This window comes from Ahaetulla prasina, chromosome 1 (genome assembly GCF_028640845.1).
Source record: "Ahaetulla prasina isolate Xishuangbanna chromosome 1, ASM2864084v1, whole genome shotgun sequence".
NCBI classification, from domain to species: Eukaryota; Metazoa; Chordata; class Lepidosauria; order Squamata; family Colubridae; genus Ahaetulla; species Ahaetulla prasina.
The window spans coordinates 194,773,430-194,788,741 of NC_080539.1; the positions used below are offsets into that span (position 1 = coordinate 194,773,430).

Genomic DNA, 15,312 nt, shown 5'->3' on the forward strand with positions numbered 1-15,312 from the left:
GAATGCAACCTTCTTCCTGAGGAGCTGGGTAAGTGGAGCTGTCAGTGTGGCGAAGCCGGGATGAAGGTCCGGTAGTAGTTGGCGAAGCCCAGTAGGCGCTGAACATCCTTCACCCGACGAGGGCTTCCCAGCTACACAAAGCTTCTACTTTACATGGGTCCATGGCTATGCCCTCGGGCGAGATGATATGCCCGAGGAATTCTATGGAAGTCCGGAAGAAGACGATTTCTCCAGCTTCGCATTGAGTTGTTGCTCCAAGCGTTGCAGAACCAGACTGACGTGTCGAAGGTGGCTTTCCTGGACCGGGAGTAAATCAGGATGTCGTCGAGGTAGATAACCACGAACCGATCCAACATGTCTCGGAACACGTCGTTCATGAAGTGCTGAAAACGGCGGGAGCATTGGTCAACCCAAATGGCATGACAGTGTATTCGTAGTGTCCGTATCGGGTGCGAATGCCGTCTTCCATTCGTCTCCTTCTCGTATCCGCACCAGGTTGTAGGCCCCGGAGATCGAGCTTGGTGAAGATCGTGGCCTCCGCAACCTTTCCAGTAGCTCCGGGATGAGCGGCGGGGGTAGCGATTCCGCACCGTAATGGCGTTTAGCCGGCGGTAATCACAGCATAGGCGCAAGTCCCTGTCTTCTTCTTCACAAAGAGGACCGGGGCCGAGAGGGACTTTGAAGGCGGATGAACCCTCGGGCCAGGTTTTTGTCCAGGAAGTCCCTGAGGCGGCCAACTCGGGCTCCGACATGGAATACAGGCGTCCCACAGGCAGTGGTGCGTTGGGCAGAAGGTCCACGGGCAATCGAGGGGCCGATGCGGGTAGTCGGTCCGCCTCCTTCTCGCTGAACACGCCGGGCGAAGTCCGTCAGCTCAGGAGGCAAGGTGATGGCAGCGGTGGGGACGTTCTGGCCGGCACAGGTGTGGCGGATGTGATCGACGCACTGCAGACTCGGGAAAGAGATGGCGTTCCGCGACCAGGCCACCTGAGGATCGTGGGTCCGAAGCCAGGCCAACCCAAGGACCAAGGGAAAATGAAGGTCCGCCGTGACATAAAACTGGATCGCCTCCTCATGGTCCCCAATAGCCAGGCGCAAAGGCTGGGTGGCGAATTTAATGGGGCCGGACACCAGTTCTCGTCCATCAATTGTCTCTACCCGCATCGGAGGGTCCACCGGAACCACGGGGACCGCAAACTGGGTCACAAAGGCCTGGTCCATAAAGTTTGTTGTGGCCCCTGAGTCCACCAGCGCATGCGCCTGGAGCCCGTCCGACTGGTTCCCCAACCATATCCGTGTGTCCAGAATCAGATGCCGAGGGGGCCCAGAGTCTACTTCCGCAACGTCCAGTGGGGGCTTAGTACGTGCCCGACCTAGGGTTTCCCCGAGGTCGGGCCTGCTCCGTTTCCCGATTGGTCACGCTGTGATTCGGGGACCGGCGTGCGTGCCCCACTTCGCTTTCCGGGCTCCCCACAGTACAGGCACAATCCCCCTTGGCGCCTCCGGTTCCGCTCCTGGGCTGTTAGGCGAGGTCTGGCCGCTCCCAACTCCATGGGCTCTTCCGCAGTGGTTACAAAACGTGGGGCGACCCTGGGTGCTGGTGGTGCAGGAAGTGGGGGTGCAGATGTCGACGGAGGGTCCCGGGGGGTGCGACGGGACGGTCGCCGTTGCAGACGGGCATCGAGGCGGAGACAAAGGGGCACCAAGTTGTCGAGGTCCGCGGCGCCCACGCGGGCCAGCTCGTCTTGCAATTCCTCTGAGAGTCCCTCCTGGAACGCGTCCACCAGCGCTGCATCATTCCAGTCAGAGTCCTGGCACAAAAGACGAATTCGCGATGTACTCCTGCAGGCGTTTCCTTGACGGAGTTCCTTAAGGCGCCTGGTTGCCGTCAGCATTGAACGGGTCCTCACATGGTGCGAGGTGCTGCCAAAACGCTGTTGGTCCGCCAGCAGGGCTGTCCTGGAGCAAGAGGCGTGGCCCATCGAGCAGCCGAGCCGGAAGAAGGTTAATCACGAAGGCCACCTTAGCCCGGTCGTCTGGGAAATCCTCTGGCCTCATAGCCATGTAGAGCTGGCACTGTCCCAAGAAGGTCGGGAACATCTCAGGCTGCCCAGAAAACTTATCCGGCACGGTTATCGGGCACTTGCGGCGAGGAGGAGGTGGGAGGATGGGGGGCTGCAGGCACATTCCTGGCAGCAAGTTGGCCTGCCAAGTGAGCCACTTGCTGCTGGAGCTGTTGATTAGCCGCGTAGCTGCTCTAACTGCTGCTGTACCTGCTGCTGATCCATCTTTGGTGGAAGATGTTTTAGTCAGGTCTTGGACAAAATGTTCTGTTTCCTTCCCCAATACTCCCAGCAAAGAGTCCGTCAGAGGCCTTCCTTTTTTCCTTTTATTTACATAGATACATGTCCTGGCCACGTCTACCCACGGGCCTGCCAAGTTTCTGGAGATAACGAGGAAATTATAGATAAGGCCAGAATTACTCACGAATATATTCTTCCCTCCATGAAATAGTTAGCTCGCGCCAAATTCATTGCTTTGTCCGAGACAAAAAACCAGGAAGTCCCGCCTCCTATTTATAGTCTCTGCAGATGTCACTGCATGACAATTATGACTTGGCTTTGTCCCAACTCTTCCGCTGCTGCGCACGTCGATCAAGCCTTCGTAATCTTGCGTCCCTCCAAAACTGTTCTTGGGGCGTTGCCAAATCAGAAGAAGGCCCGGGAGAATCAGGCCGTGCCGGCCCCTCCCTTTGAGTGGGTGCCAGGGAGGGAGAGGGCTCAAGAGAAACAGGGCTTGCCAGGTCTTCTCCCTCATTTTCTGAATCATCCGAGTCCAGGAGTCTGGGTCCAGGAACCTGGGTCACAACAAAGATGAAGGCAGTGCAGGATATTGAAATGCATCTTCCAGAATTCTGAGAGGGTCAGCTGGGTATCAGAGGATCTGGCCTCTGGAAAGCGCCTTCTGAAGTTTAAAATGACCTGCTGGTCCATGAGCTAGATGAGAGGAGTAGTGCTGGCGGCAGGAACCTTACAGTGATGAAGCTGAATTCCTCTTGTAAATCATCATCCAAACCTGGAGGGTGGGCAGGTGCATTGTCCAAAAGTAGGAGAGCATTCAAAGGCAAATCTTTCTTCAGCAAACATTTTTTTTCACTGAAGGACCAAATACTTTATTTATCCACTTAGTGAAAAATTGCTGTTTGCCCTCCACATCACATGGAACTTGTTTTTTATGACATTATGCTTCTTTAAAATTTGCAGGTTTTCACTATGATATGACTAGTAGAGGCTTGAGTTTTAAATCCCCACTAACATTCCCACACATCTGTCCTTCATTGGTTTGTGGCCTAGTAATGCCTTCACCTCTTTTGTAAAAAGTTTTATTTTCATTTTCCAACAACCTATTCAATATACAGTCTCTTATTCAACATTAATCATTAACTTTCATTTGTTACTTATTCGGACCTGCCCAGCTACCACTTCCTTCCTTAACAAACCTTCCTCCTCCCTTTGAGTGGGTGCCAGGGAGGAGAGGGCTCAAGAGAAACAGGGCTTGCCAGGTCTTCTCCTCATTTTCTGAATCATCCGAGTCCAGGAGTCTGGGTCCAGGAACCTGGGTCACAACAAAGATGAAGGCAGTGCAGGATATTGAAATGCATCTTCCAGAATTCTGAGAGGGTCAGCTGGGTATCAGAGGATCTGGCCTCTGGAAAGCGCCTTCTGAAGTTTAAAATGACCTGCTGGTCCATGAGCTAGATGAGAGGAGTAGTGCTGGCGGCAGGAACCTTACAGTGATGAAGCTGAATTCCTCTTGTAAATCATCATCCAAGCCTGGAGGGTGGGCAGGTGCATTGTCCAAAAGTAGGAGAGCATTCAAAGGCAAATCTTTCTTCAGCAAACATTTTTTTTTCACTGAAGGACCAAATACTTTATTTATCCACTTAGTGAAAAATTGCTGTTTGCCCTCCACATCACATGGAACTTGTTTTTTATGACATTATGCTTCTTTAAAATTTGCAGGTTTTCACTATGATATGACTAGTAGAGGCTTGAGTTTTAAATCCCCACTAACATTCCCACACATCTGTCCTTCATTGGTTTGTGGCCTAGTAATGCCTTCACCTCTTTTGTAAAAAGTTTTATTTTCATTTTCCAACAACCTATTCAATATACAGTCTCTTATTCAACATTAATCATTAACTTTCATTTGTTACTTATTCGGACCTGCCCAGCTACCACTTCCTTCCTTAACAAACCTTCCTCCTCCCTTCTCTACTTTCTTCTACTTTCTTCATCCTTCCTCTCCTTCGCTTTTCTACATCCTCTCCTCTTTCCCTACTCTTCTCTTCCACCCTTTCTAACCCTCTCTCTTTCCCCTTTCTTCTTCCTCTCCTTCCCTTTTCTACCTCTCTCTTTCCTACCTGCTTTCTTCCTTCACTCCTCCTTTCCTCTCCATTCCTTCTGAAATGGCAGCTGAGCAGCCCGCTTTCATTTCAAATTATTTCTATTTCTTAATTACATATCTTCAATCATTCCTTTACATTGATCCTTCATCTCCCCCTCCCCTCCCCTCCCACCCCGAGACTTCCCAGAACAAAGTACAGGGTATAAAATTAACAATCATAAATTAAAATACAACATAAGTCAAGACCTTAACTCCCCTTCCAAAACAAAAAAACATTCTTCTTCCAGTCCATTATATATCAGTCCATTCCACTCCTAAAATCTTCAGAATCTTCCAATTAAGTTAGTATTTTCAGTTCATCAATAAAATATCTTCATCAATTAAGACCAAATATATATCCAATCTTCATCGATCAAGACCAAAACGATATTCCATCTTCCAGTGTTCATCAAAAATTCTTCTATAATATACCTTTCTTCCTTAACAGTGTCCCAAACATAATTCATATTTCCAGCTTAAATTCTTAAATTTTTATCCAATCTCCAAAAGTAAACAATATTTTATCTTCTCATATCTTTAATATCACTTACCTAAATCAAATAACATTGCTAATATTAATATTTCTTCAATTTACCTTACAATTAAACCCTATATATATATATATATATATAAAAAAAAGATACCATCAAAATCACATCTTAAACATTCTCCTTCCCCTTGTCTTCTATCTTACACATTTCCTTACACATTTTCAATCTCCAAAAATATCACTTACATAAATCAAATAACATTACAAATATTAATATTTCTTCAATTTACCTTACATCTAACAAATAACATTATTAAAATTATAACTTATATCCAAAATATATCAATTATAACAATTAGATTCTATTTAACCAAATACCAACATTACATCCATAAATTTTTCTATCTGTCCTCCAAAAGTTAAACAATATTCCATCTTCCCATTCCTTTATACCTCACATATATCAAATAGTGATATACCCAAAATAAGTCAGTTGTAAAAATTAAACCCTATGTATATATATTAAAAAAAGAAAATACCATCAAAATCACCTTAAGCATTCTCCTTCCCCTTGTCTTCTATCTTACACATTTCCTTACACATTTCCTTACACATTTTCCTCCATCTACTCACCCAATCAGCTTAACATCTAACAATAAAGACTTTCCAATCCTTAATATATTGGTGTAAAAATCTCTTATTTAAAAACTTAATAAGAAAAGATAAGCCTCCAAAAGTTCCTATTAAAAAAAAAAAGAAAAAAGAGAATAAAAAAAAGATCCATATTTAAAATAAAGAAGTTTGCAAGATTTTAATAGTTAGTTCTGTTTGCTTAAGAGCCATTCATAAACTGTAAAATCTACCAAAAGAGAAAAAGAAAAATTTCAATAAACTTTTCTTCTTAAACATTGTGATAAAGAAAAGGTAAAAGAGAAAAAATCATTAACAGTTCTTGTTCATTTTAAAAAGTAGCTTGTTATACTCTTCTTCTTTATAGCTTCGCTTTCCTTTGTATATTGCAAACACCATTTTAAATCCACTCAAGTTGAAAGTTAGTTCAAAGGAAAGCTATTTAAGAGCTGAAGTTAAGATTTATTACTTGCAAATTCTCTATTAAGAAAAAAAAAAAATAAAAAATAAAAAATAAAAGTTTCAGATTTAAAATGAAAAGTTTGCAAGATTTTAATAGTTAGTTCTGTTTGCTTAAGAGCCATTCATAAACTGTAAAATCTACCAAAAGAGAAAAAGAAACTTTTCTTCTTAAACATTGTGATAAAGAAAAAGGTAAAAGGAGAAAAAAATCATTAACAGTTCTTGTAAAAGTAGCTTGTTATATTCTTCTTCTTTATAGTTTCGTTTTCCTTTGTTTATTGCAAACGCCATTTTAAATCCACTCAAATTGAAAGTTAGTTCAAAGGAAAGCTATTTAAGAGCTGAAGTTAAGATTTATTACTTGCAAATTCTTGCTAGTCCTCCTGCTTTGTTCTGTCTGTGTTGAATTCTCTTTAGAATAAATCTTGACACAGAGATGGTCGCGCTTCTCGCTCTGTATAAACAGAAGCACCCTGGCACGGAGTCATCAGGCTAAAGGGGAGCTCACCTTCGATCCCCTGGTTAAATTCCAGGGGATCCCGGGGAGCTCTACCCAAATCCTGACCACTCTTCCCTCCCCCTTCATCCGGGGGAGGGAATCCCAAACCGTTTGACAGCCCATGTACGCTGTCAGGGACGGTTTGACGAAACCCAGGGCAGACGATCCCAAAGGAACGTCCGCGAAGCCTGCGTTGCCACCGGAAGCCTCCTTCACCTCTTTTGTGATGTAGGTTCTACTCTGCATTTTTTTCCAAAAAAGTCCCATCTCACCATAGTTAAAACTTGGTGGGAAATAAAATCCTCAGCCTCTACATAGGCATGAAATTCACAGACAAATTCATCAGCAACCTTTTCATTAGCACTTGATGCCTCACCTTGCCTCATGACTCTCTGGATGCCAGTTCTCTTTTTAAAATTATCAAACCAACTGTGGTTGGCCTCAAAATTAAAACACTCTCACCACTCGGTTTTTCAAAAAATCGGCATGGAACAGTTTCGCCTTTTCACATTTCATAGCTTCTGACATATTGTCACCTGCTAACTGCTTCTCATTTACCCAAATTAATAACAGTTTTTCAACTCCCTCGAGTGTTTGGGAATGCTGCTTTGTTATGGCTTTAACTCCTTTTGCAATATCAGCCTTTTTATCATTTCTATATTCTTAATGATGGTGGAGACCATTGTTCTAGGCATATTATAGTCCCTAGCAAGATCAGTAATGTGAATACCTTCCTTCCTTCCTTCCTTCCTTTCTTTCTTTCTTCCTTCCTTCCTTCCTTTCTTTCTCTTTCTTTCTTTTCTTTCTCTCTCTCTCTCTCTCTCTCTCTCTCTTTTTCTTTCCCTCCCTCCCTCCCTCCCTTCCTTTTTCCTTCTCCATGGTGTTGTGAAGTATTTTTTTTTCTATTCAGCACTATCACTGCCATTTTCTTAGGACCCATAATTAGGAAAAAAATGCAAATATACAACAAGGGAATGTACACAGAGTAAGAGCTATCACATGATTAACATGTGACTCTTTGCTTCAGCATGAAAGAATAGCAAGTCATGAAGCAGCTGACACCAACAACTTCTAGCATGCATGTTGAGTACCAAGCAAGCAATGAGCACCAGGACAAAATTTTTGCATCAAAATGCATCGAGTACCAAACTGACAAGCTTCAAAGCAATTGAGTACTGTTTTATATGCAGTGAAGTCTAATATTGGACATTAAGCACTTAAATAAGTATCATAAATAGTACATTTGAAAATACCAATTTATTCCTGTTCAGAGTTTGAAAGAAAACTGTGAATACTGCCCAGAATTGTTGGTATGCAAATTGAACTAACAAAATGAATACAACACTTAAACAAAGCATGTTTATCTTAGATGTCAAAGAAACATTATCTAGATGCAGTTTATTAAGAATTGTTGCATTATTGTTGTATACTAGACCTTTATAAGGCTAAAGTTATTCCCATTGTGGAAATCTAGTTCCCTGAATTACATTATTTATTTGTGCATGCTCTACCCAGCAACAGGCCTTGTCTCCTCATGAATTTTGTGCCAAATTGTAAATAGGGTGGTGGCAAAAATATTTGTTAGTTTAAGGACATTTACACCCTTGTATCATGTGTTTGAGCTAGACATTACTCCTTTAATTCAAAATATAGGCTAGATTCATACCTTATTGTATTCATGGTTTACTTTGTTCACCTATGGCTCTATGATTAACAAGCCACAATAATTTCTGACCATGTATTAGAGATCATAGTACTGAATTCATATGTCATGTTGAATCAAAACCAATTTATCAAACAAGACACTTTATAAAAGTGAGCAGTTCAGATTTCTCAACAAATATTGTATTAATGTCTTTCAGAAGATCATGGAACAGACTAGACTAGGGCATAAGTACAGGTAGTTTTCCCTTGGTAACCATAATTGGAACTGGCAACTCCATCCCATAACATGACTATGATGGACTTACAACATCACTTCTTATTTGGTCATTAACTAAGCCACTATAATGTCATTACACAAGACATTATATTATATGTAACTTGGATTTTAGTGCCAGTTTCTCTATTGGCTTCTTTGTCAGAAGTCAGTTGTGAAGTGTGCAAATGACAATTATGTGTCTGTGGGATGCTGTGACAGTTATTAACATGCACTGGTTACAAAGCATCTGAATGTCAGTTATGCTATCGTGGGGACACTATGATGGTTGCAAGTGTGAAGACTGGCCATAAAGTTACTTTTTCAGCACCATTGTAACTTCAAGCAATCACAAAACAAGGGCAGTCATTAAATAACGTCTACCTATAGATAAAATCTCACCAATAGGTAAGTCATAAGAGTTTCTTCTTAACTGTTTGCTGCCATCTTGTTCTTGTCTAGATTTTTGAAGCCCAGATGCCAGCAGAAAGGAATGAAAAACCATCAACCTTGATTTTCTTAGGGCTCAGTTCTCGAAATAAATACAGTAGCATCAACTCCTGAAAGGAGCAGTGATGATCTTTGGTGGGAGACAGCACTAAATGACTTCTCTCTCTCTCTCTCTCTCTCTCTCCTCTTGTTCCTCCACAAACAGGAACAAGGAGAGAGTTGGAAAAGAGCAGCCAGGAATGGGATCCACTGGAATTGGGGCTCTTCCTTTATTCTTGCCTTCTGTTTGCACCATACTTCTTTTGCAAGAGCTCCCTGCACTTGTACAGCAAAGCTACAGAAGACTACTTAGACAGGGCAGAGAGGAGAAAACACAATCCCTTTTCTGCTGTCTTGTGGTTGTCTATATTTTTGCAGCCCAGATATGGAAACCTTACCTTACCCTGGAGGATTAAGTTTGTTAAAGGCATGGGATAAAAATTGGGTGACAAAGGTGGATATATCCTTGCATATCACAAAGTAAGAGTCTCCTTTGTCCTCCTTTGTCTTCCCCATTTAGACCATTGCTCTAGATCTACATGAAGTCTGCTGACCTATTGATGTACATTTAAACATAGAAATAAACACTATATTCAGACCTAGCTTTTATTTATATGTTGCTTCAAATTTAAAGGGCATCTTTCAGATTCTTAAAAAAGGATGAAAATTCACATATAATAAAAAAAAGACTCTTAAAACGAACATTTATAAGCCAGAAATGAATGGAGAGCTTCCATGGTCTTTTTAAAGAGGGACTGGATCTGTTGAAACTATTCTCCCAGCTTGTAGTTGCAGCGTCAAGTGTGCCTACTGCTACTAGAACCACTTTGGCTTTTAGTTTCCACATCCTCTCCAGTGCTTCCTTCAGGCCCTGGTACTTCTTCAGCTTCTCACATTTCTTTTTCCTGATGTTGCTGTTTTAGTCTTTAAGCCCAACCCTTTCCAGTGACTGATAGTAAGTTCTTGTCTTGCCATGGCATTTCCTCTCCTTGATCTTGCTCCTATGTCTACTGCTACCTCGGTCATATGTGTTTGTTTGTGTGTGTGTGTGTGTGTTTTTCCAGTTGCCTTTAGCAGGATTTTCTTCTAGATATTCAAAAAATGAGAAAATATAAAACATAATAGTCTGGATTTAATAGCAACATCAGAGTCAAGTTTCCCTTAAGATTCTCCCTCTGGAATGGTGAGACCTCAGAATGGAATTTGTTCTTTGTATTTATAACTTTAATCTCTACTTGAAATTGAACTTGAGGGTCAGCTCTCAGATTAATTTTAAAGCTAGAAAAAGGATAAGAAAATGAATTGTAAAGTCATACATGCAGTGACACCTCTTGGAATGTAATGAATTAATTATTAGGATTGTTATGCTCAGTGTGAATCTCTCCTGGTGATTTCCTCTCTCTTTTTCCATGCACACAATTCTTTAATTGTCTTGAACTCATGCAGAATTATCAAAGGTGAGTTCATATCAGTTCACAGTAGCGGCAGTCATTTAAATCAAGCAGCAAAAGAAAAAGCCTACTTATATGTTACTTTTCTTGTATTAAATAACTCAACTAAACCAATATGCCCATTCAATGCAAGCAGCATTATTACAATACTAACTGAAGAAAGATTTCAGATTTTCAGAAGAATCAGATTTCCTGCAGCAATGTTTAGCAGTGAGACCCACTCCAAATGACCTGTCTGGTCTTCCTCTTATCCATCTCCAAGTGCTTATTGAAAAGTTCAGTTAGCATTACAAATCCCTCTAAGCAAAGAAAACTCTCTTTGACCTTGTGCTGGCAAAATCAAGTAGTATTGAAAACTGCTGCTATCTACCTACCTTAAATATCTGCAGTTTTCAAAAGGAAACAATCCAGCACTGATTCATCTTTCTATAGATTCCTAAAGTTTTAGGTTCTGGTTTTAGTACCTTCATTCAGCTCAGGTTTTTGTTGTTGTTGTTGTACATACAGAGCTCAATCATGGTAAGAAGGGGATATCTGCTAATTAAACATTAGTACCTTTTCACAATAGGTAGCAGTCTGAATGTAGCAGGCACATCATCCAAGGCCACCCTGTCGAGAAATGTCCAAGTCAGAAATAGTTTCTCAATTACCAAAGGAAAAATAGCAACCTTTGTTATTCCTCATGCATGTGAATCTCCCAGCTCAAGTCTCTTCTTAGCTCTCCCACTTCACTAAGGAATTTATTTTTTGGGTTTTTTGCCAGCACAGGCATCTTTCTCGCCATCAACTTTTTCCTCGATCACCCTGCGCACACACTTTCTCCTGCCAGACTAGGCTTTGTGGAGAAAGCAGCATGAATAATTACCTCTGGCAGAACCCCCACCTGTTTGATTACATGGGGCTGGGCTGCCCTGGGTCTTTTATGTGGCTATAAAATTGGGAGGAGCCAAACTGGAGAATGCCCCCCCCCTTACATTAGCTGTTTGGCAGCTGTAAGTGATAGAAAAAATTGCAAAGTTTAGAAAGATCCAATAGAATAGAATAGAACAGAATAGAATAGAATAGAATAGAATAGAATTTTTTATTGGCCAAGTGTGATTGGACACACAAGGAATTTGTCTTGGTGCATATGCTCTCAGTGTACATAAAAGAAAAGATACGTTCATCAAGGTACAACATTTACAACACAATTGATGATCAATATATCAATGTAAATCATAAGGATTGCCAGCAACAAGTTATAGTCATACAGTCATAAGTGGAAAGAGATTGGCGATGGGAACTATGAAAACGATTAATAGTAGTGCAGATTCAGTAAATAGTCTGACATTGTTGAGGGAATTATTTGTTTAGCAGAGTGATGGCCTTCGGGGAAAAAACTAGAGAAAATAGAGAAAAGGTGTGAGAAAATGAAGTGTTTTTCACTGTCCAACCAAAACTGGCAACTATTTCAGAGGAATACTATTTTCTTAGGCATACTAGAAGTCTTTGGCCTCATCAACCAGTTAGGTGCTTTTCTTTCTTATTACCCACGTTTCATCTTTCTCTCTCCCCCTCTTCCTTCTCTTCTTCAATGATTTCTAATTCAGAGCTAAGGATCTACACTCTTTGAAAATGTTCTGAGATCTTGCAGAAGCACAGCTCTTCCCTGCTATTCAGGAAAACAGACCTGCTTTTCAGATTTTGTTTTACTAGTTCCTACCAGACCCAAAAAAAATTCTCAAGACAGTAAAAAGAAAGATTTCAAGATGGGAGTGAATATGTGATAGTGGAAGGGGGAGAAAAGGGAGAAAAGGCTGATAATCATAACAACATGAAACTGAGTGAAAAGAAAATATGTGGTTCAGATTTCTCTTCCCTCTGCCCGCAAAGTCAGTTTTTCAGGTTCTAACAGATGAATTCATTCCCAGTCATTTGTTTCTATTATGTAGTGTATAAAACAGTAATAATAAATTTCTTAATAATTTACCACTTAGTCCAATTCTACTCCCCAGTAAGTATAATTGTTGCTCAAGGATTTCAGCCATCATGACAAAAATGTATTCTGTAACAGGTACTTTTGCTGACATTTGCTAATATTATTTACCGATGTTGTATTTTGGGGTATTGCTTTTCATATTGTAGAAATTGTACCTACCATGTGTTTAATTCATGTTTAGTTTTTTTAATTAAAATATGCATTTTACAAATCAGCTGTTACAAAATATCCATGTAATTTATATATTCACAACAACTGCATGAAATCAGTTAGCCGGAGTAAACAAACAGGTTGCCTCACAAACATGTATAACTCCATAAGGATGTATATGAGATTTTAAAGTAATTTCACTTTTCATTCAGTTTTTCCCAACATATTTTTCTGATGCTTACTTGTCTCAATCTGAGAAGATGATGTTACCACACTTAAGTATCTTCCCCCCAATATATCAGACAAGCCTGTGTAATGTTTCACAGAGAAACTGCGTTTCATGCTAAAGATCAAGCCCCTGATTTCTGATCCTCCCCATGGCTTTGGCTATTCTACATTTGCCTCGTCTGTGGTTGCTTGAACCACCTTTCTGCACCTCTCTCTTTAAAGATGCTTTCATTGCTTCTATGCCCTGCAAACTGTGCCAAGAGGAACCATCAGCTACAGCCAAAAACAGCACATGGTTATAATGAAATGCAACCTGTGACACAGAAGAGTGTCTTCCACTTCCAGCCCCAAAGAAGCATAGCTACTCTTCTGTTGGAAAGAAACAGCTTTGGCTATGAGGAAAGTGCACTGACAGGAGCACTTTGCAGCCCAATGGAAATGGGATAAACCCCACCAGACAAGAATAGGAAGGAACTGAAGCTCCAAAGATCATAGTTCAACCATTCTTGGACTTGAAGGAAAGTAAATTACAGGGAATCAATCTTAAACTCAGAGAATTCATGTGTCATTAACTAACAGCATCGATTTTACCTGACACAGATTCAAAATTGTTCTTTACAAGGAGAGAAACACATGCACTTAAAAATAGTGTGCTGGCCTCCTAGCTGTTAAGGCATGGAGACTTCAGATAAATGGCCAAAGTTCAATAAAACAATAAACAGGGCCAGTGGCTCAGCCTTAATTGTCTTAGAACTGATCTGCTATGAAACCGATGCTAGAAATATTGCTTTCCTTGCTGTTTTTTCCTTCCCTGATATAACAGTATCTGGAGAACTGATTACGGAAAAAAGTTTAGCAAGATTTTTTTCTTTCTCCGGGGAGCTGAGGTGGGGGTGTAGGATGGGGAAAATGGCTCATCTCCGGGATTCAATGCCAGAAAGGCTCTCTTTCCAAAGGAAGGACTACCGCAATCGCCCCAACAGGTCGCCCTTGAACCGGGGGCCATATATTGTATAATTATTTCATGCTTATGCTTATATATATTGTGTGACAAAATAAATGAACAAACAAACAAACAAACAAACAAACAAATAAATAAATACTGATCACCGCCAGCCTCGCGCAACACATTCCCCAAGGGATTGCGGGGGTCTTGAGGAAAATGCCTCTGCCCTCTTCCCAGCAGCGCTCCCTCTCATACTCCTCCCCCTCGACACGCTTCGGCCGAGGGGCTCCCGGCGCCCTCGGGGCTTCCTTACCTCTGCTAAAGCCAGGAAGCAGCCGCCCATCGCGAGGAACGCCAGGACGGCGGGCATTCTCGGATCCTTGCTGGTCTCTGCGCCGAGGAAAGTTGGAAAGGGCTCCGAAGAAAAGGAGCGAAATAGCAGGGAGGAAATGCAGCGGCGAAGAAGAAGAGGGGCTGAGCAGCGGAGCAACGTCGCCTTGTAGTTGCCGCCTGAGGCATCCAAAATCGGGCGGTAGAGCTGGAGTAAGGCGCACAAACCGCGGTGAACTTCCCGGGCACCGGCGCTCTCCAGGAGAGGCGAGGAGAGACGCGCGCCCGGACAGCCGCAGAGGCAGCCGTCTTTCTCCTTGTCCACTCAGCCGGAGGTCAGGGCCGAGGTCAGGCAAAGGGCTAAGCTAGCGGCGGGACACGTGGAGGAAAGCAGCTGCTGCTTCCCTTGCTGGGCTGGCCGGGCTACCCGGACTCTTCGGCGTCCGCGAGGGACGCTTTCGCCACTCAAGGCAACGGCCAGCTTTCCCTTCTCTTGGAACGGAATCCCCACCTCTCGGGCGCGGAGAAAGGCAGGTGCAGGGAGGCTCCCTTCGCCAGCCTCACTTTTAGTTCTGGGAAAGGGAGACGGCGGGCCGGGGGAGACCAACTACCTCATTCCGCCGCCCATCTACTGCAAATCCCTTTTTCCCATCCTGCAACAGGGATGGTGAGCAAATGCAAATACATAATGAGACCGGACAGAAAAGGACTTGCAGAGCCATATGCAGCATTACAAAAAAAAAAAAAAAAACGTGAACGAGGAGGAGATTGCAGAGCAGCTGAATGATTCAATCGACGTCGCTGTGAGCGGAGTGGACGGTCCCGCCGAATCTGACTTTTGCGATGCAGGAGTTAGAAGCAACGGTAACAAAAAAGCTCGGTTTGGGCCACATGAGCCCTCAAAAATTCATCCCTTTTTAGGGCAGGATGAGTGAGACCCCTAGCCTAACAGTCTTTAAAAAAGAAAAACACCTTTGCTGGCAAAATTGGGATTGAAGTTGAACCCATAGAGAGGAGGAAAATAGGAAGCAATAGAAGCTTCAGTTGGCATCGAGTCCTACAACCGCTTTCCTGGATAACTAACTCTTCAGAACTACCTCAAACCATAATCAGGATCATAACTAAATCAACCGTATTTCTAGACTTGGATGATGCAGAGCCCAAACTATAAGATAAATTATTTAGGCAAAAGTTCTTCTGTGTTTTCTTTGACTCCACACAAAGATATTAAGGAAGAAGCAAAAGAAACTGACAAAAACCCAGCGGCTATATTGCAGCAACTTTCCTAATTTCCC

General features: G+C 42.5%; 1 protein-coding gene across 1 annotated transcript in view; it reads right to left on the reverse strand.

The window, feature by feature from the left end:
- PTH2R (parathyroid hormone 2 receptor) overlaps nt 1-14,057 on the reverse strand; it is a 56,503-nt gene extending 42,446 nt beyond the window's left edge. Inside the window, exon 1 of the mRNA XM_058184906.1 lies at nt 14,001-14,057. Within this exon, the coding sequence (XP_058040889.1) occupies nt 14,001-14,057 (57 nt within the window). The remainder of the gene's footprint in view (nt 1-14,000) is intronic.
- Nucleotides 14,058-15,312: the final 1,255 nt, after the last annotated feature.